The following is a 20,343-nucleotide window of genomic DNA, read 5'->3' on the forward strand; positions in this document are numbered from 1 at the left end:
TGAGTTGGAAGATGGCCGCTGGGTCATTGAGCTACTGGCTTTTGCTCCTCTATTCAGCCTGGAGGGGCATGCCCAGGGCTCTGGAGACGCACTCTTTGTCTGGATGTTGCAGAGGGATCTCTGTTGGGCAGAGTGAAGTGACTGAGCTGAAGAAAGAATAGCGACAGAGAACCGAGCAGTGTTGCCTCTGCCTTGGATGGAGCATCTAGGGCAAGATGGCTTCATGGGCAGTAAGTAGCAAGGCCTCCCTTGACCTACGGGGCAGACCAGCTCTGGCTACTCCAAGATGAGGCTAGGGAAAGGTGCGGCACATTCACATGCAGTACCTTGGCGCTAATGGAGGCGTGGCCGGCCATCAGGAGGTTCGTTAAAGGGCCCAGTGTTCCTAAAGGAGGCAGGAAGGCCACCACCTGTGGCAGAAAAATGTTCCATTGCACGATTGTTGCATGAGCTCCCACAGGGTGACGGTGCGGGGCCGGGAACAATGCCACAGGGCACGGCCACACATGATGCTGGGATGCAAGGTTTCTCTTGCCAGTCGTTTTCTGGTAACCTGTCAGAAATGACTACGAACAGAGAAGATTGTCTTGCTCTGCTTGAAATTAATGAAGAAAGTGACCGATGACTACTTTTTAGGGCTTCAGCAGAGCACTCATCATTCCAGTCGTAGAGAGGCTTCTCCAGGGAGACTCCTAGCTCAGATAATACAAGAAAAGCTTTCCGTGATCCATCATCGCCCGGTGGGCTAATCATAGCAACAACTCAATGCTGCCACTGTGGTAGAATCTCCACGAGCCTTTGGCAGGAAGGGTGACAGGAGTGGTTAAAATAGACAGTGGATTGGGAGCCACTGGAAAATTTCAGGTGACCCCTCAATCATCAAATTTCAACAATGTGCAGTGGAGAGTATTACGCGGCTTTAAATGAAAATGGAACAACTTGAAAACTGCAGGAGAGATACCCAGATCAATGCCACCAGAATGCCACCAACCACTGGTGAGTAGATCCTAAGGCAGACCGTGGATCATTGGGTCAGGGGTTGATGGTGGATCAGGGAAGGAAAGTGTAAGCAGAATTCCTCTGAGTGCTCAGGCTGACCACAAGAGTCTCAAGGGGGAAGCGGTAGATTGGGCGGTCATGATAGTGATCTGATTATAAATATGGGTGCTGCAGGCAGCAACGCTGAATGAGGATGTCTGCGGTCAGAGCAGTCCAGTCTGCTTCTTCTGCTGCTGGAGCCTGGAGAATGTAGCTCATAAAATAGAGAAGATGTTCATTAAAATGGAACTACAAAAACCCAAGGAGATGGCACTACTAGCGAGTTAACCTGCAATACTCAGAGTGGAATACAGGTCTAATTCAAAGTCCAGCTAACCTACACTAAATGCCTATCCTTGAAACTTAACTCAGTGTCTCGTACGTTTACAATTCCTTTTACTAAATGTCCCTTGTGTGTGTCCTGTGTGTGTGCGGTCACTCTTAAGACCCCACCTTCAGGGGTTCGGTTAATGTTCTTGGACTGTAAGTTATAGAATTCCATTATAAAAAAATGTGGACGCCATTCCATTATTCGAATACATCCATGTTTACACGTTTAGGGAGTTAATGCATTCAATGGCAAATAGAATGTAAGTAAATGAATGTGTATATTCCTTTTACTAAATGTCCCTTGTGTGTGTCCTGTGTGTGTGCGGTCACTCTTAAGACCCCACCTTCAGGGGTTCGGTTAATGTTCTTGGACAGTAAGTTATAGAATTCCATTATAAAAAAATGTGGACGCCATTCCATTATTCGAATACATCCATGTTTACACGTTTAGGGAGTTAATGCATTCAATGGCAAATAGAATGTAAGTAAATAAAGTGTTAAGAAGACGGGCTTTATAGTTTTCTGTCTTTCAAGTCAAAGAATAAAAGTCAGACAAAGTAGCAACTGGATTCAGAAAAGTCCCAATCGGAGTGTAGGGAGTTGGCGGGAGGGGTTCAGAGAGATGTGCAAGCAAAGAAAACACCATCAGTAATTGAAAGAATACTTCTGAATACTTCTAAGGCTCCACGGGTGGAAGTCACATTTAACAAGGGATTTGACTGAAGAACTGACCACATTTGAACAGTTTCAATGTACCCTTCAATAACTTCTCTTCGAACCTGATGTAAATGACCACTGTTTGCCTTGCGTGTTCTTACCTGGCATATGAAGAACACTGCATAAGGAGTAATGGTTTCATAGCTTTCTTAAATATGTCAAAAATGTATTGACTGTGTTATTTGTACTTCATTTAGCAGGCCACACTGAACTATATATTCGTTTTCAAGTTGGAAAACTGGATTCTAGTTCATAAATAAAAGAAACATTTAGTATGCATTTGCTGTTTACTTAAGAAAAACTTTTTTTTCACATATAAAGATAGTTTGATTTCGTAAGTATTTATGAAGAGCATGTGATGAATATGTCAGAATATGTTCACATGTATATCCTGAATTGTAATTTTCATAGCAAATAACACATTCTTTAAAAAAAATGTTTAACATCTCAACTCTCTTCAAATTGTTGGTACTTTCTTGTAAATGTTTTTCTTCATGTTGATAAAGTTTAGTTGAAAAAAAATCATTTTTATTAGTTAATGTTGGTTTCATATTTTTCGATTTTTTTATGAGTATAGATAATTAGTTTATTTAGTTTCATTTCCACTATTTTAGTCTTAAATAACATATTTTTGACATAGTATTTAAAAACATCTTTCAAGTTATGAGCGGCTAGAAAGACTGACATATAATGATCTCTTATTTGGTGGGTTCACGCTAGTTTCATAGTTTTAATATATTATTCAAGTTTTTAAGGATTGCAGTGGACTTTATGGCCATCCCATCACTGTACTGTATATTCCTTCCCTTGATCTGAAGTATTTATTTTATTTATAAATCCGATTGCATGATAATTTAAAGTATTATTTGAATTGCTTTATTTCTTTTATTATACTCTAACTTTCATCCTTTTTATTTTTATAATTCATTTTGGATAACACTCTTTTTCTTACTTCATTTTATTTCTTATTTTTACCATTTACATATTATACAATTCCTTTTATATATTTCTACCTCTTAAATGTTATTGTTTTTTTTTACTATTTGGATATTATTTCCAGGGTACCATAACACAGAGTTGGCTCGTTAGATCTATTCACTTACCGCCATTAGTAGGATCTTGTTCTCCCGGATGGCTCCATAGCATCCAAGAAATCCCAGCAGAGACAGCACCACTCCTACTATTAGTATGATGTAGGCCCCAGCAGTCAATAACGGGTTGGACGTCACGATACTCTGAAAGCCATAAGGGTCGGCTACTACCCAGATGCCAACTGCAAGGAGGCAGATACCGCCAATCTACACAACAGGAAACATGATTTCAGTGTCACACAAAGCAGAACCTTCTCCAGTTCAGACCAGAGTTCACAAGTAGATAGTGTAATGCTTAACGTATAATGGTCCTTCTGCAAAGTGTGACATTCAATGGATTTGATTGGGTTGTGGGATTATGTTAAACCAATATAATACACAAGGCTGCTTTAAGGTTCCTAGAATAAGAACTCATCTACATGTCTAGAAGACACAAAATCATAAACAGAAAAGGGTATCACCATCCATGGAAAGCTAAGGTCTGATATGTCTGATGGACCCCAATTTCACAATTCTGCTCCTTCATGGTTGACAATACAATAAGCAACAACTTGCTGACTTCCTAAATCACTTCACCGTGCCCACCTTTTGTATCACATGTCCCACTCATGAATCTATCTGTGAATGATAAAAAGATCCTTTGCAGGATTGAAACCACCGGAGGCGGAGGCCAATCAAATTATTTTTGGAGAGGCTAGGATACTGGTTAGGTAGGTGGAAGCCAAGGTTTGTTCATGTAGCCAATCCTAAAGCTATAATTCCAGCCCATTCAGCAGAAGTGCAGGATGATGAGTGAGGTCTTAAAGGTAGCAATCATTAGAGGAATCTTGGGATAATCACATCACATGGACTAAAAAGAAAACCACATTAACACTAGCAACAAAGAGAAAGGCATAACATGCACAGAAGGTAAGTCAAATATCACGCATTTCGGACTCATCTGAAATATGGGGTCCACTGCTGGAGACTACATGTGGATTAATGTTTCCAATTCCGAGGACCTTATCTGGAATATTTTGCCCAGTTCCAGAAGTAAGCTTTTGAATAATATGTCCAGGCCTGAAGTTCACATGTTGGAATATGGTGTTCTGTTTGGGAGATAATGTTATGGTATTTTATGTTACAAATACTTGAGTTAGCGCAGCTATCACCCAGAGGTATCTTGGTGCTGTGACCAGAATGGCTCAGAGGAGTCACCCAAGAGAAAAGGACTACGGAATACGAAAAGAAGGCATTTATGCTACTTAGGATAGGGAAATGTTTCAGAACCTGGAATAGTCATCCATCAACCTCGAGGCAAAGGGGAGGGCGTTCCAGAGGGAGGTGGCTGCAACTGAAAAAGCCCAGCCCCTAACAGTTGTCTTCTTGGCCCGTGGGCCAAGGAGATTTGGAATATTAACTGAGCAAAGGTCTCTAGCAGATACATATGGAACAATCTTCTCACAAAGATAAAGGTCCCCTTAACCATATAAGGTTTGATGCACCAGGAAAAGAGCCTTGAACTTGACTCTACCCTCAACTGGGAGCCAGTGGAGTTTGTTCAAAACTGCAAATAAAATTACCATCCGTCGGTTGACCGGCAACCAACCAAGCTGCTGAATTTTGTACAATTTGCACTCTTCTCAGTTAATATTTCAGTTGGGCCAGCAGAGTGACACTACAATAATCCAGGATTCCCATGATGGCAGCTGCGACCACAGGCCCTCTCAAGTCGAGAGGTAGAAAAGTAATGACAACGTTTTTAGCTTAAAAAACCTGAGCTACATCAGGTGCTAACCTGAAGGTCCGGGGAAAGGCAGGCCGTCATTTCGACCATGAGATCCTTTACACAATCCACCTGTGAAGGAAGTGCACCCAAAGAAGAGGGCCAGAAATATGTGTCCCAAAGCGACTCAGAGGCCTAAGAACCGACTACTAGGACCGCAGTTTTGTCTCTATTAAGTTTTAGCCAGTTGTAATTCATCCAGTTGCCAATGGCTGCAAAACAACCCTCCAAGCGTGAAGCGGCTTTGGTTAATATTTTGATCCACTCTCAAACTATGCTGGGTGTCATCTGTGTAAGCATAAAATGACACCCATGATCCTGTATCAAGTTGGCTAAAGGACGAACATAAACGTTGATAAGTAAGGGGAAGATAGCAGACCCCTGTGGAACCCCACAAGTTATGGAATAAGGGGTCATTTAAACGGCGGGAGTGACAGTGTCTGGGTTCCATCAGAAAGAAAAGACCTAAGCCATAGGACTGTGTCTGTAACCCCCACCTGCAAGCACAGCAAAATCATAAATCCCACCGCATCCTGGTCCCATATTCTGGCAAGGTCATTGACAACGGACCCAAGGACTGCTTCACTGCCCATGGATGGTTGAAAGCCTGATTTGTAGGGATTAAGAACAGGGGCTTCCTCTAAAGGATTAATCAGCTGAGATGTGACTATAGCGTCAAGCAAATTCATAAGAAATCTAAGGAGGGAAATAGGCTGAAAATTGGCTGGAGATGTAGGATCCAAAGTGTTTTTTTAACAGAGGTGTCACAAGGGCGTGTTTGTGACTAGGTGGAATGACACCCTGTGACAATTGGGAATTTACAACTAGGGTCACAAAAGAGGTTATCTATTGACCCCTTTAGGCTGATATTTTTTAATACTTCCAGTGGAATAGGATCCAATTGAGAACAAGATTTCAACTGCAGGATAATTTTGCAAATTTGATCCTCAGACGTGGGGTTAAATGTTGAAAAAGTTGCACCATTGGGCAATGGCCTAGGCAGCAAAGTAGAAAGAGATAGTACAGTAGTTTCTTCAGAAACTGATATTTTCTTCCTGATAATAATAATCTTCTTGATAAAAAAAAATCATAAATCGAATCACAGAGAGCCTGCGAAGAGGGCACAGAAGAAGAATTTAGACTAGGAGATGAGAGTTCCCTGAAAACTGACATAAATTCTTTAGGTTGATTTAGAGCTTCGGAAATCCAGGTGATAAAGAAGGCAGTTTAAGCTGCTTTTATAGATTGATGATACTTCAAGTGGCAAGCTTTTAATATGACTTCATCCTCTAGTCTGTATCCAGTACACCCAACTTTTTCGGCTTACCTATATAGAAGTTTGGCCAAGTGTAGTGATTCCGTAAACTACAGAGCAGATTTTCTCCATGTCTTGTTACCAGTTTTAAGAGGGACTAAGTCATCAGCCACATGTTTGAAAGCATCCTGCATCACAGCTAATGCGCCAGAGGCAGAGGTAAAAAAAGACTACTTACACTGTACCCGAATCTGAGTTGACAAATCAGAAAGATCAACTTGTCTCCATGAGCGTTGTGGTGCAATTGATGGTCTAACCACCGATGGGCACTGAGGAATAATTACTGTGAATGGCACTAAAACATTACACACTCAGACAAATTGCAAACACAAATGGACTCTAAATGCATTTTCTGTTCAAAAGATTAAATCCAAAGTATGGCCTTTAATATGAGTGAGGCCTTTACAAATTGTAACAGTTGGAAAATCTGCCAGTGAATTGATTAATTTAGATGCATGACGATCAGAAAGATCATCAGACCATAAGTTAAAATCACCAACAATATAACGAGAAGCTTATTTGAATTGCAAATCTGCAACCAGATCAGCAAAGGCCTCTACAAACAGTGGGTCTACTCTTGGGGTACGGTAAACAATAAAAAAATACAGCTTATGTATAGGTGAAAATGAGACCCTAACCAACAGGTGTTCCATCTAAATATTAGAAGAAAGTATAATGCTGGAGCATTGTAGGTGCCATTTGAATATAATAGCGACTCCTCCACATCTGTGGGTAGCAACTCAGTCTGCATAAATATTTACATAGGCAGATGGTAAAGCTTAATAAGGTCAGGTGCCCAAGTGTCGGAAATCTAAGTTTCCGTAACACAGACAAAATCTGGCTCATTTGATGAAAGAAGATCAAAAACATCAAGCCAAAGGGTTACTAAAGGGAAAGCATTAAAGAGTAACAAGAACAAAGCACATAATGGAGATGGGGAAGTGATAGAAGGGGCACGAATCCAAGACATAAGCCATATGGTTTCACAGGCACTAAAGCACACAGCAAAGCTTGGGTATAGAAACCATTATTTGAACTATCGATTTGCCTAAACACCCCATTAGACTGATCAGATACATCCCAAGCCCAGAGCCCGGCCGGACCCAGACACGCACAGACAGGCTTAACTTTGGCGTCAAGTCACTGCGCTAGTCCGCTGCACGTCCTGCGGTTCCTACCAATTTTATATCTGTGGTGTCACACTAGTTCAATCCCCGGCTAACAGTAGAGTGGAGCTATATAGCACACTGCCACTATCGGCAGTACGTAACTGCGAGGGATGAAAACAATGTGTTGCTGACTCGGTCCAGGAAACGAGACACCCAAGAGTCCACTTGTGAGGCCAGGCACCCTCACCCATGCTAAGCATGGCAGATACAATGAAATAAAATAAAATTAAGAAAACAAGATAATATAACAAAGTAATAAACGTTGTGGGAGTGAAATAGCTAAAAAAAAGCTGATCTGGCATCTAAGAAGTGAACACTATTTCGGTGCACTGTGTTAGAACCGATATTAAGATAAAACAGAACAAAACAATATAACATTACTAATTCCAACATAATATTACAAATCAGCCAGGAAAGCTGTGACTGAGGTGGGTTCCCAGAGGGTATCTAAGGAGCATATAATGAGTCCCATTCTGGAGGCCGTATCTGGAATATTTAGACTGTTTCTGGCCGTAACCTTTGAAATATTGTGTTCCAGATCTGGAGTTAACATCTGGAATCATATGTCCAGATTCGGAGACCATGGCCCTCATTCCGAGTCCGGCGGTAGGGGATACCGGCCACCGGTAAAGAGACTGGTGCCGGTAATACCCTACCGCCCGATTCCGTGGTCCCCTAACGGGAACCGTAAGGGACGTGTGGTCGGACCACACGTCTCTTACGGGTCCCGTTAGCAGGCCAGGGCGCAAATAACGGGTTTGCCATTCGCGAGCCCGTTATTTGCGCTCTCCCCATTCCCATTGAGCCCTTTGGGGGGCTCAATGGGAATGGGGAATGGTTTGTTCAATGGGGAGTTACCGGTCCCTCCAGGGTCGGAATGGACCGGTAAATCCCCATTGAACAACACAGGAGGCGGTACCGGTATGGGAGGCAGCCATGGAGCTAATTGCTCCATGGCTACCACCATACTCGGAATGAGGGCCCATATCTCTAAAAAGATACAGATGCACTGGGCACAGTCCAGAAATAGTGCCAACGTGGTTTTAAAGTCCAATCTTATGGGAAAGGATCAAAGTCTGAACATCAACAATCTTCCTTATGTGGAGTGCTGAGAGGAAACATTGGGCCTCATTACAAATCAGGCGGTCTGGAAATAACGGTGGCGGTAAACCCGGACTGCCTGATCCCGACTCCTGCAGGCGGGAGGTAATGTTCCCGCCAGGTTTGACCTGGCGGGTTTAACACCGCCCGCCTGCAGGCGGCCGAGGAAACACCGGCAGCATTACGAGATGCTGCCGGTGTTTCCATGATCCCCATTCCCAATGAGTCCCATAGGACTCAATGGGAATGGGGAGTAACACCATTCCACCTCCGTGATTCCCGAATGGTAATACGAGTCCGGTGGTAACAAGGCGGTTTTACCACCTCGGTTACCGCCGGACTCGTAATGAGGCCCATTGTCTCCCTTTTCACACTGTACCAGTATCTTCACGTTACTCTAACAAGTCCATCTGACAAGCTGATGGCAATGTACCTTTTTATCTTTTTACACAACCTTTGGTGGACTTTTGTCACAGGCTACCTTTGCAGCTGCGACACGGACACTAGGGTCTCCATTTGCCTAAAATGGTGGCTGTACTTTTTAAAGCCCTTTTCAAGATGACTTGTTGTTACTTGAGCCTTCCTCTGCCTGCCTGTGTGGGGGAGGTCGTGATGAGTCTTTTGTCTTTGGCAGGCTTCCCTTGGAAAGCCTGTCAAGGCTCTCTGAATGCCTGAAAGGACAGGAAGTGTGGGTGGTGCCCAAATCTCCCCTGGTCTTTCTACTGCAGTGTGCCTGCCTGTAAACAGTTTAAACTGATAGCCAACCTCCAGATTTGCATGAGAGGGTTATCTGGTGATTGGTGGATTTAGCCAGTTTTCCTCCATAAAAGGTTAGGATCCTGAAGCTGAGCCACAGAGTTGACCACTGGACTGAAGATCTGAAGAGGAATTCAAAGGACGTCCTAGCAACTTCCAAGCAACCGCCAGAGTTGTCGACTGACCGCTGAAAGCCTGACGTCGAAATCCAAGCAACAGGGAAGATCTTTCAAAGATGACTTCCTCCCATGGACTTGTGGGCATAACCCATCTGAATACCCCCTGCATTTTGCGCCATACCACCAAGAACTGCAACCTTCCCAGACTGCAAACTGCCGATATCCTGGGACCTGTTCCATTTTGCGGTGCAACCTCGGGTGAAGCGCGGATCCAGCTGAAACCTTATGAGCTTCCTTCTGGGCCTGCAGAAACACTTTTACACTCCTTGAAGTCCCCTCAATGGAGTCAAGGACAGAGAACTGAAGAAAAGTCTCCCAGACGACAATCGTCACTGAACTGAAGCCTGTGAAAGGTTCCAATGCACCAGTCCCACGAAGATACACTGCTGAGAATCCCACTGCCTGAGTGCGTCTATCTATTCCCTCCAGATTTCTTTCTTCAGCCATCCAGGCCCCAAAATCATACCCAGGGACAGCTGTCACCTCACCTTGGGGGCCAATTTACTGCAGCAAGTTCTTCATTGAAAAGGTACTGTCTCAACCCTAGATACTTACCTTGGTCTCGCTGTGTTTCTCTTGTGTTCTGGAGGGCTGCAGTTAAGCTGTTCCTTGCACCCTCCCTCCAGGGCACCCTAAGTACCATTGGGGTAAAACACCAATTGGGACTCTAAATTGATAAACTAACTGTTGATTAACTGCAATGCCTGAAGAAACCTTCATAAACTCTGCTCTGTCTGCTACTTACCTGCTTCTTTCCTCCTCAGCCATTGGTCACTGGACCCTCAGTGCCCCCCTTGAATCTGTGATACACCCTTAGTATAGGGATGGACTTTCAAATAATTGATAAGCCGGGTTAATTTAAGTTGCAAGAGTTTATCTACTGTCTGCTACTTATTAATAGTTTACCTAACTTCGTCAACTTTATATCTGATTTAAAGTGTGCTACCCTTTATTCTAGTGTGATTTAAAGTGTGATACCTTGTATTCTCTTATGATATTAATGTGTTAATAGTACTTACCTTACTTCCATAACCTTAGTGTATAGAAAATAAATTACGTTATATAACGTTTAGTGTGTCAGTATTTCCTTGAACTAAGTGTATGCTCTAAGTAGTGTGTGCCTCACTACAGCCCTTCTTCTTCCTTGGACAAAGCCTGGCTGCTTACAAAAATAAACCTTTTCACACACCATACAGTTGGTATAAAGGAAAAGAAATAACAGATCATTAATACATTACAATAAAATAAAATAAAATACAATGAACCATTAATGTAATTGCTTGTTATTCATAAGTATTGTGTCATGATGTACACACCCTTCATATTCACAAAACCTAAACTAAAATAATATAAAAAATTTAAAATCAATTAATCTTCAATATTCAATTCATAATAACAATTGCATTATATCTGTATTACCAAAATCTTAAATATTTCCCACAAACAATTGTAAAGATCTAGCAATTCGTTAATATGTTCCCCTATCATCAGATCAGTCCACAGTGTTTCTGCAGTATCAATGGTGGTAAGAGAATCCAAATGTCCAAAATGTTTATATTTACTAGGCATAGTGGTTTTACAATAGAGAACGAGGTGTTTTAACGTTTCCTGTCTTTCTGGATTTTTGCACAGATGACAAATTCCATCAGTTTTAACTAAATTCCTCATGTGGCCTTCCCATTCTAAGGTTGAAAGCTGATTAAGGTTAAATCTTAAATAAAAATCTCGAACATTACAACATGGAAATAAGTTGCTATACCTTGACAAATTCTGTTCTCTTCCTAGGAAAATGATTATATTCATTATAAAGAGTATAGACCCCATGTGGTCAACTGTCTCGGACCAGTCCAATTAAAATCATTTATTTTTCACATAAGTAGAATTACTAATCAATTCCCATTGATCAGATACTATTTTGGCCAAAGCTAAAATCATATTACTATTGAAAGTATTCAAAGAAATAATGGATTTGTTTTTCATAGAATATGCAGGGAGACAAACAAAGAATTGGCTAGGAGGGATAGAATTTTTCAGAACAAACATAGTTTGATTCAAAGCACCACAATGGCCAGAGATGCAAAACAAAACTTGTGCCTAATTATAGAATTAGGAATTAAACGAGAAAGACAGAGCCCTTGTTTCAAAATGAGGACCAGCAATACATTCAGATATTGATCCATGTCAACCAGAGTGATCTTTAAAGCATACACCAAAACAGGAACCATCTTTGCTAAATAAAATGTACGAACAGAAATGAACTTCCATTTACAAAACCTCCAACTAATCCGGCGATTAATGGTTGAGATTTTAATTTTAGACGTTCTTTAATAGCCCTTTGTGAATCATTGTTAGCAATGGGGCAAAACCTATTTAATACACAATTCCCGCTCTAACCGAACAGAGCCAACAGACCAATACATGGGTTTTGGTTTACGTTTCAATGTAAAAACAACAACTTGGGACTTGCTTGCATTCACCAAAAGATTGTTTTCAACTGCATAACTATGGAAAGAGGTCAGTTTCCTTTGCAGACCTATTGGGGTACGATAAAAAAACAGCAAATCGTCTGCAAAGGTGAGCCAGTGTAACTCAAGGTTTCCAAGCTCCCCAGGATATGAGTTCACAGAATCCCATAATGCTTATATATAGGATGCATAAATGTTAAAGAGCAGGGGGCCAATTACATACCCCTGTCTTAGTCCGACTGAAGTTTTTTTTATAGGGCGTGTGAATATCCCAATCCAAATTAATCTAATCTGGACATAGGTATCCAAATGTCTGGACATATGTATCTGGACATATTTATCCATATTCGTCACGCCTATAGGCGCAATATAAATGCCATATCATATGCAAATATAGTTCGGAAATTGCCTTGAACAATCGTGCTGCCACAATGATTGTCTATTGACTCTATCGAAAGCGGACCACATGTCCATAGAGGCCATGTATATAGATCCTATAGAGCCATGCAAAACAGTTGCAGGCACATGGGTCAGTATGGTACCGTTAAGAGATGGTCCTAGCCATTTATGGAAACCCACTTGGAAAGGACTTTAAATATTGAGTTAATCAACCCATAGTTCTAATTCTTGGAGGAACACTGACACAAAGATCTTACTCATAGCATCAAAAAGAGCAATTGGTCTATAGTTTACCGGATTCAATCGCCCCCCTTTTTTGAAAGATTAGGATGATGTATGAAGCTTTCCAAGTTGGCAGGAGGCAACCTGTTTGTAAGATTTCCTGAAACAAGTGATATAGTTCATGGACCCATAAATCCATATCTTTTTTTAAGGTAACAGGCACCAACTTGTCAGGGCCTGGGGCCCTAAATAGTTTGCCCTTATTGATTAATTCATAAATATTATCTAGATCTGAAGGATTCAAAATCAGTGTTGCCATAATATCTTTAGGTAATTGAACAGCAATTAAGAGTTTCGGGGGCGCACAGATCTTAGTATAGTAATTAACCCAAGTCTCTTTATCAATTACACAGAATTTCTTCATCATCTCTCTTATTAAGTGTTGCATTAATCATTGTCCAGAACTGAGACATATTCGTCTGAATCAAGTTTTAGACCATTTGTTGACTATCTTTCAAAATAAGTCAATGTTTAAGACTTTTAATATAATTCCTTTAAGTTTGGCACACTCTTTTTCTGAGCTTACATAGGGCCTCATTTCGAGTACGGCGCTAACCAATGGCGCTATTAACGCCTTGGTTGACGCCGTACCCGGACCGGCAGCGCCTTGGTGGATGGCGGAATTACCGCCCCATTCCAAGGTTGGCGGGCGGTAATTCCCCATTCACCAAGGCTCTTCCCCATTCTCAAATGAGCCCCCATAGGGCTCAATGGGAATGGGGAAGATGCAAATAACGGTGACCGTTCATTACGGTCACCGTTATTGGCTTGGAGGCCCCTTTGCGCCCTCGACTTTAACACCTGCTCAAAGCAGGCGTTAAGGGCGAGGGCGCAAAGGGAACTCGGAGTATGGCGGTAAGGGATTACCGCCAACGGTCTCATTACCGGTGGCCGCTATCCCTTACCGCCATACTCGGAATGAGGCCCATAGTCATTCAAAGCCAAAGATTGGGCAAGCAAATTGTGAATACACGATTTTTTCAATTTCTTCACATTTGCAACTCTTGAGTAAGCCTCTTCGAAATTAAACTACAACCCTTACCAACCAACCTGTGTACACATATGTCTAAAGTTTCATTTATCATTTCCATTTTGAACATATCAGTCCGTGAACTACTATAATACAGCCTGTTGATATTCTGTGTAAATTTAGTTATCAAACTTTGATTCCATTTTACACTATTTAGAGTCCAGGATACATCCAAGACGGTTGACCAAGAACATGGGGAACAATTTAGAGAACTTATGGGAATCACAATCGAAGTTGGTAGATGATCACTCACATGTCCATCAACTATAGTCAGTTCACAGCCATATGAAGCCAATTAAGGTGAGAGAAAAACATGATTGATCCATGAGTTGTGCAAACCTCTCTTCCATGCATAAATTGTGGACATTTCCGTTGTGCGGCTGGAAGGAGTAGAGAGAAATCTCTCCACGCCCTCCCCCTGATCTTACCACACGATTACTCATTGCTCACCTGTAACAATTGCTTACTAGCACTTGGTATGCCCATTGCACAACATTAATTAAAATCACCACAAATCTATATATTGTTTGGGTGGCCATCCCTCAACCACATCTCAATCACCTTTCGCATGGTTAACTGAACATCACAGAGTTGGGTTTTATCTGGATTCCAATAGAAAGGAATCAAAAGGAATTCCTGATAGGGATTCCTGTATTCAATACTAACAGCCACCCTTCTAGCCATCAATCCTAGGTCAATGGCAATAAGCAGCCACCTCGAAGGGCATGCACATTTCCCCTTAGTTGCTACTTGCAGAATCACCTGATACACATTTAACTCTAAGGAGGACATAAGCATAGTTTCCTGAATACAGTAAAGATCATATCCCCAAATGTTTGAATGTCTATTCTCCAGCTCTGTGATGTTATGAAAGCCACTGCTATTCCTAGACATAATTCTCAAAGGTCTTCCACTAAACATCCCTCTGTTTGATAACAGGAGAAAAATTCTTCCAGATGGCCGCTGAAATGCAGATCCAATCAGTTGCATTATTTTTTGCTACTTGTTAATAAAGCATCTTTTAAATGTATTTCTCTATGAAAGGCCTGTATATCAGTCAAATGAGTTGCCAATAAGGGTTCCTGTTGGTTCACAACATGTTGTGCCCTCAGGATTCTTCAAAAACAAGGAAAGATGCTCCTGATTTTTAAACTTCACAACATCAAATCCCAGAGATCTATTAACATCTGCTTGTTGCCACACAAGTTTAGCTCCAAGGTGTTAATACAAATGGGCAGCCAACTTGTCTTCCCCGGACTCTGGGATTTCCACCAAGTCAGTATCTCCTGAATGGAGAGGTCTTAAAGCTGGGATCCCTGAGAAAACAAACAAAAGTTTTGATCTATTCAAATGAAAGGAACTGTTGATTTGAATAAGGTGCTCAAGACCTACAACCCGCTCATCAAAATTCCTAGAGTCTTGTTATTTCTTTAGGCAGTATGCTAGATTGATCCAATAATAATGATACTCCTTCCAAAGTTACTGGAATTTATAGGCAGATCACAATTAATATATTTTTTAATGTGGCTCCACATCGGTTAAGCAGAATCTGTCTCTAGATGAAGGCTAAATAGAAGCATTATTTGCAGGATCATTCATGACGTTTGTACTAGGCAACTGCTCTGTTACATGAGTGTAGAGTGAAGAGGGCATTTAAAAAAAAAAGATTTTGAAAGACCACTCCGTGACCACACTGAGTAGTCTTTCTAAATTGAACTGTCACACCCCTGCTGCACACGAGTGCACGCAGGGGCTCGCAGGCACCCCGGGACCCGGAAGCGGCGTGAAGGAGAAGGGGTAAGTGTATGAGTGTATGAGTGTGTGTGTGTGTGTGTGTGTTGGGTGTTTGTTGGAAGATTTGTGGAGTCTTGGGTGGGTAGGGGGATGGGTGTGGATGCAGGATGGGGGTATGACCCCCCAATTGTGTGTTAATCCCACAAGAGGGGGAGTGTTGGGACTGGTGGGGGCGAGGGAATGTGTTTTTTTCATTTTTTGTAGGTGGCCTAAAATTGGCCGGAAAAAATTAGTCTTTTTGTTAGGCGACCTACACAAAATCGAATGACTAATTTTCCCATTCCTCGATTGCACAGACTTCTTATTCTTCCTTTGACATTTTGGTACCTCCACCAATGATTTTTCAGTTGATTTAAAATCTTCCTCCATTGAGCAATGATTCATCTGAGTTAATTTGTGACAAAGAATGCAGGAATTTTCTAGAGAACTTCCTGTTTTGCCCTTTAGTATTTGGATGATTTTTGGATTTCTTTTATTTTTGTTGCTGTGCCAAAACAGTTTTTCTTTTACTAGGCCCTACTACTGTGATTTCCTTTTCTCTGTGGGTATTATCAATACTCGTATTACTGATGTCATTGTCTACCGGACAGTGCAGGATCACATTATCTCCCACGTCATCCTGTGCGTGGAATAATACCGGCAATGCACTCAATCTTGGTCTGTTTACACCTGGATCTACTTGAGTTTGTCCAGTGACCAGTAGATTAATTTTGTGAAATGAAGAATCCAAAAATAAAATTATTTTAGGAGACTCCATACACCTACAACTGTCATCAATAGAAGTTTCCCGCCTTACTTCTGCCAGAATCATTTTCATTAGACTTGTGTTATTAGAAACTGCGTCTTTTACATTTTCATATAAGCGTAACAATGAATACAAAAGCAAATGCAATGCTGATATCGACGATGTTGGGAGTCATAAAATCCAACTGAGAGTGTGCCTGGGCAGGTAGATCAAGCCTAATAGATGTAATGATTCTTTACATCATGCCAAATGGCCGTGTATTAAAACTTGAGCCTAGAGGATCATCTATTAACTCCTGACAAAGGAATATAAATGATTTGTCAAAAATTGTGGTGTCTAATTGGGCAAGACACTGAGCTTCCACAACATTCATAGCTGCTTCCATATAACCAGATGGCATCCCCTGTGATATTATCTCCTGTTGCTGTGACCTGCAAAATTCAGTTATCTTGATTTGTTTTGGTTTGGGCATTGGAAACGCTACTGAGTGGCCATTTATCAGGCCTTTCTCCACCAGGTATGGGTTTAGTTCTTTCAACTACTGTGTCTTGAGTATCAATGTATCAATTGTTGTGGCATCCATGGCGGTTCTGCTCAAACTATATTTAAGGGGGGGGTCGATAGACATAGAGCTTCATAAACACTCTCGTATGTTATTGAGGTGAACTCTAGATTCAATCTAGCTATTTCAGTCATACTAGAAACTGTTGTTCACTTGCTACCAGACTTCCATGAACTCACAGCAGACCACTTCTATCCCACTTCCACGCAGCGCTCTGTGCGGCGTCTGAATATTTATCTGTGTCAGCCAACATCCGCTGAATGTACTCTCCGTCTCCACAACACTGTACCAACAGCGAAGCAGCTCACAGACAAAGGGTCATCTCCAGCCACATGCCACTGCAGACCACTTATGCCCCACTTCCGTGCCACGCTCTGTGCTGCATCTACATATATGTAACTGTGTTGGCCAACTTCTGCTGAATATAGTATCGGCCTTCACAACACCGTTCCAACAGTGAAGCAGCTCACAAAATGTAATCTCCAGTCACACGCTACTACAGACCACTTCTGCCCCACTTCCATGCCGTGCTTTGTGCGGCCTCTGAGTATTGATATGTCGGCAAACTTCCACCAAATGTAGTCTCCGACCTCCATGACAGCAAAGCAGCTCACAGACAAAAGGTAATCTCCAGCCACACGCCACTGAATACCTCTTCTGCCCCACATCCGTGCCGCGCTCTGTGTGGCATTTGAATATTTATCTGTGTCCACTAAATTCCACCGAATGTAGTCTCTGCCCCCCACAACACCATAGCAACAGCAAAGCAGCTCACAGACAAAGGGTAATCTCCTGCCACACACCACTGCAGAAATCTTTTGCCCCACTTCTGCGCCCTACCAAACCTTTGGATAGTAAAGGCCTAAACTAAGAGGTGTAACCCTGTCGCCTAAGGAGGTCTTTTCCAAGTTCTGCCACAGACAGCAATTTATGTTAAAAAATCCCCAACAAGACGTTAATCTCTACTGAGCAGATCTACTAACTATTGGGCTGATAACCTCTGTAGAGCAGCTCTGCCTACTTAGCTAATAACCGCTGAGCAGATAAAACATATTGAGCAGATGCATCTATGAACCTGTTATTCTCCATTGAGCAGAGTATGTATTGAGTTGATAACTTCTATTGAACAGATGACCCTTGCTTGGCAGATAACCTGTTAGACAGATTTTATATTGTTTTTTTAGATGATGTAATTGTATGAACTGTTTTTTAAATGAATAATTTAAAAAAATGTTATAAGTACTTTCTTTGTATATGTCAGTGCGAAAAGGTTGCTAGTAATCTATAACCCACTTTAAATAAATACAAAAATTAAAAAAGATAACCTCTGTTGAGCAGATAATCTATTCTGAGAAGATAGCCTCGTGAGCAGATGCTCCTATTGAGCTGATAACCTCTGTTGAACAGATGACCTCTACTGAGCAGATACATTCTGTTGAATAGATAAACCCTACTGAGCAGATAAACTCTATTCAGAAGGTAACCTCTAAGCAGATCTACATATTGAGCTCATAAGCTCTACTCAAAAGATGATCTCTTTTTAGCAGATAAACTCATCCTCCTCTTGATAAGGAATGACAACCAGGATCAGCACAGTACCTGTTTTCACCCTATTTTCATACCCTCTTCCCTTACCGTGAAAGCAGAATTGAAGTACTGAGGTCAATATGAAGCCCGCTTGGTGTCCCTCTAATGCTGACCCCCCCAGACAGATGACAAGAAAAGCCTTATTGCTGCACCAGCTCTAATGACATCACTGAGTATCTAGGTGCATTCCCAATGCCAGCAGGGTGACGCTTCATCCAAGCCTCAGATTGGGGTTTATCCCAAGATCAACAAAAGTGGTATTGTCAGGGGGAATGTTCGGTAGTTGTGGGTGTCTCAAGATAGTGGCCCTCATTAGGACTCCGGCGCGAAACCATGGTGCTATTAGCACCATGGTCCATGCCGGAGTCCGCCATGGAGAAAGAGGGAATTACCACCCCATTCCAAGGTTGGCGGGGTGGTAATTCCCCCTTTCTTCATGGCCCTTCTCCATTCCCATTTTTGCCCCATAGGGCTCAATGGGAATGGGGAAGGCGGCAATTACCGTACTGCAAATTGCGGTACCGTAATTGCCATCAAGGTCCCTTTGCGGGTCCCTACTTTAACGGCTGGTCCAGACCAGCCGTTAAGGTCAGGAGCCGCAAAGGGACCTCGTAGTAAGGCGTTAAGGGTTTAACGGCACCGACACCTTTTACGGTGCCGTTAACCCCTTAACGCCAGGGTCCTAATGAGGGCCAGTGTCTGAATGGGAAAGAGTGACATGCCTACAAAAGTGTGACTTTATGTGTACTCACACAACTTCAAAGTTGCCTCAGAAGCATTTGTGAACACTCTTAAGTCACAGCTGAACGTTCCAAAATGTAATTGTTGGTGGTGGAGTGTGGAGTAGAAATGAATGAAGGTGAATATAAGCATTTGGGATTTGTGGAATATAATGGACCTTCTTTTTTACGCTGAACCTATCTCGCTGTACGTTGTCATGCTTCCATGACAAACACATTGCCCCTGAACTATCCTCCCGGCCCATATATGCAATATGTGATGGTAATGTATGCTGGCGAGAAAGAAGATTCTAAAAGTGTGTTGGACAATTGTATTGTTTTCCTTCTGAAATAGAGAAGGTTACTGGAAAGCAAATGATGCCATGTCTGACCACCAACTGTGGGTTTAATGGGGTCCTGTGTCTGAACAGGTTCCATTTACTCATGTTTTCCAACAGTATTAAGGTACATGTGATTTCTTCATGGACGCCATTTTGATGTGCAAGTTACTACCACCCCTGGGTCTTCATTGGAAGTGTGGGGATAATTCTTACAGGCATACCGCCAAGCTCAAATACTGTCACTGCAACTCATAATTGCGGGAAAGCCACAAAAGTATGTGTGATGGATTTGCAGTGTTAATCCCCATTCATGGAGGATATAGCACCATGGGGATTTAAAGCATTCCTCACAGGAGCTATCCCACCTGAGGTAAATCCCCCATTTTGTGGCAGAAATATGAAATAAACCACTCCAGAACTTGGTAGCGCAGTAAAAACAGCAGTAATTGAATTAATGCCACGTTTTACAGCACGGTTACATTTATAGTGAACCGGTACATAGCAATTTACATCAGTAATCCCTTTCCCTAAAATGGATTCTTTGTGAATGAGCCGACTAAATGTTTAAGGGGCTGATTCACAAACTATCTACCAGTTGTAGCTCTGACTTACTCTTGACTTACTCCTGGAAAGAGAATTTTCAATTCACAAAGAATTTACTAGCAGTACGTCTCACTTAATCCTGGAAACCAAAGTGTAAATCAGAATTACGACATTCAAATTCTTCATGAGTCGAGTAGTCTCCCTCCAGGAGTACCTCAGAAATACTCTGGTAAATTCTTAGTGGATTGGCCCCTAAATATTTGTAGGTTTTGTGGGATCTCCCCTTCCCAAAATATTGGAATAACTGCCAAAGTCCCCTCTCTCGGCATGTAACCAACAAATATGCACAGGGCAGCACACCAAAAACTGTGTATCCCTTGGATTTATTTTGCATAGAAGATAAGTTGTAAATATA

At 42.0% G+C, this 20,343-nt stretch overlaps 1 protein-coding gene across 1 annotated transcript in view; it reads right to left on the reverse strand.

The window, feature by feature from the left end:
* LOC138520122 (tetraspanin-18-like) overlaps positions 1 to 20,343 on the reverse strand; it is a 473,481-nt gene that overhangs the window by 256,574 nt on the left and 196,564 nt on the right. Inside the window, exon 3 of the mRNA XM_069632620.1 lies at positions 3,189 to 3,383. Within this exon, the coding sequence (XP_069488721.1) occupies positions 3,189 to 3,383 (195 nt within the window). The remainder of the gene's footprint in view (positions 1 to 3,188; positions 3,384 to 20,343) is intronic.

Source organism: Ambystoma mexicanum, chromosome 13, assembly GCF_040938575.1.
Source record: "Ambystoma mexicanum isolate Mex_15411 chromosome 13, UKY_AmexF1_1, whole genome shotgun sequence".
NCBI classification, from domain to species: Eukaryota; Metazoa; Chordata; class Amphibia; order Caudata; family Ambystomatidae; genus Ambystoma; species Ambystoma mexicanum.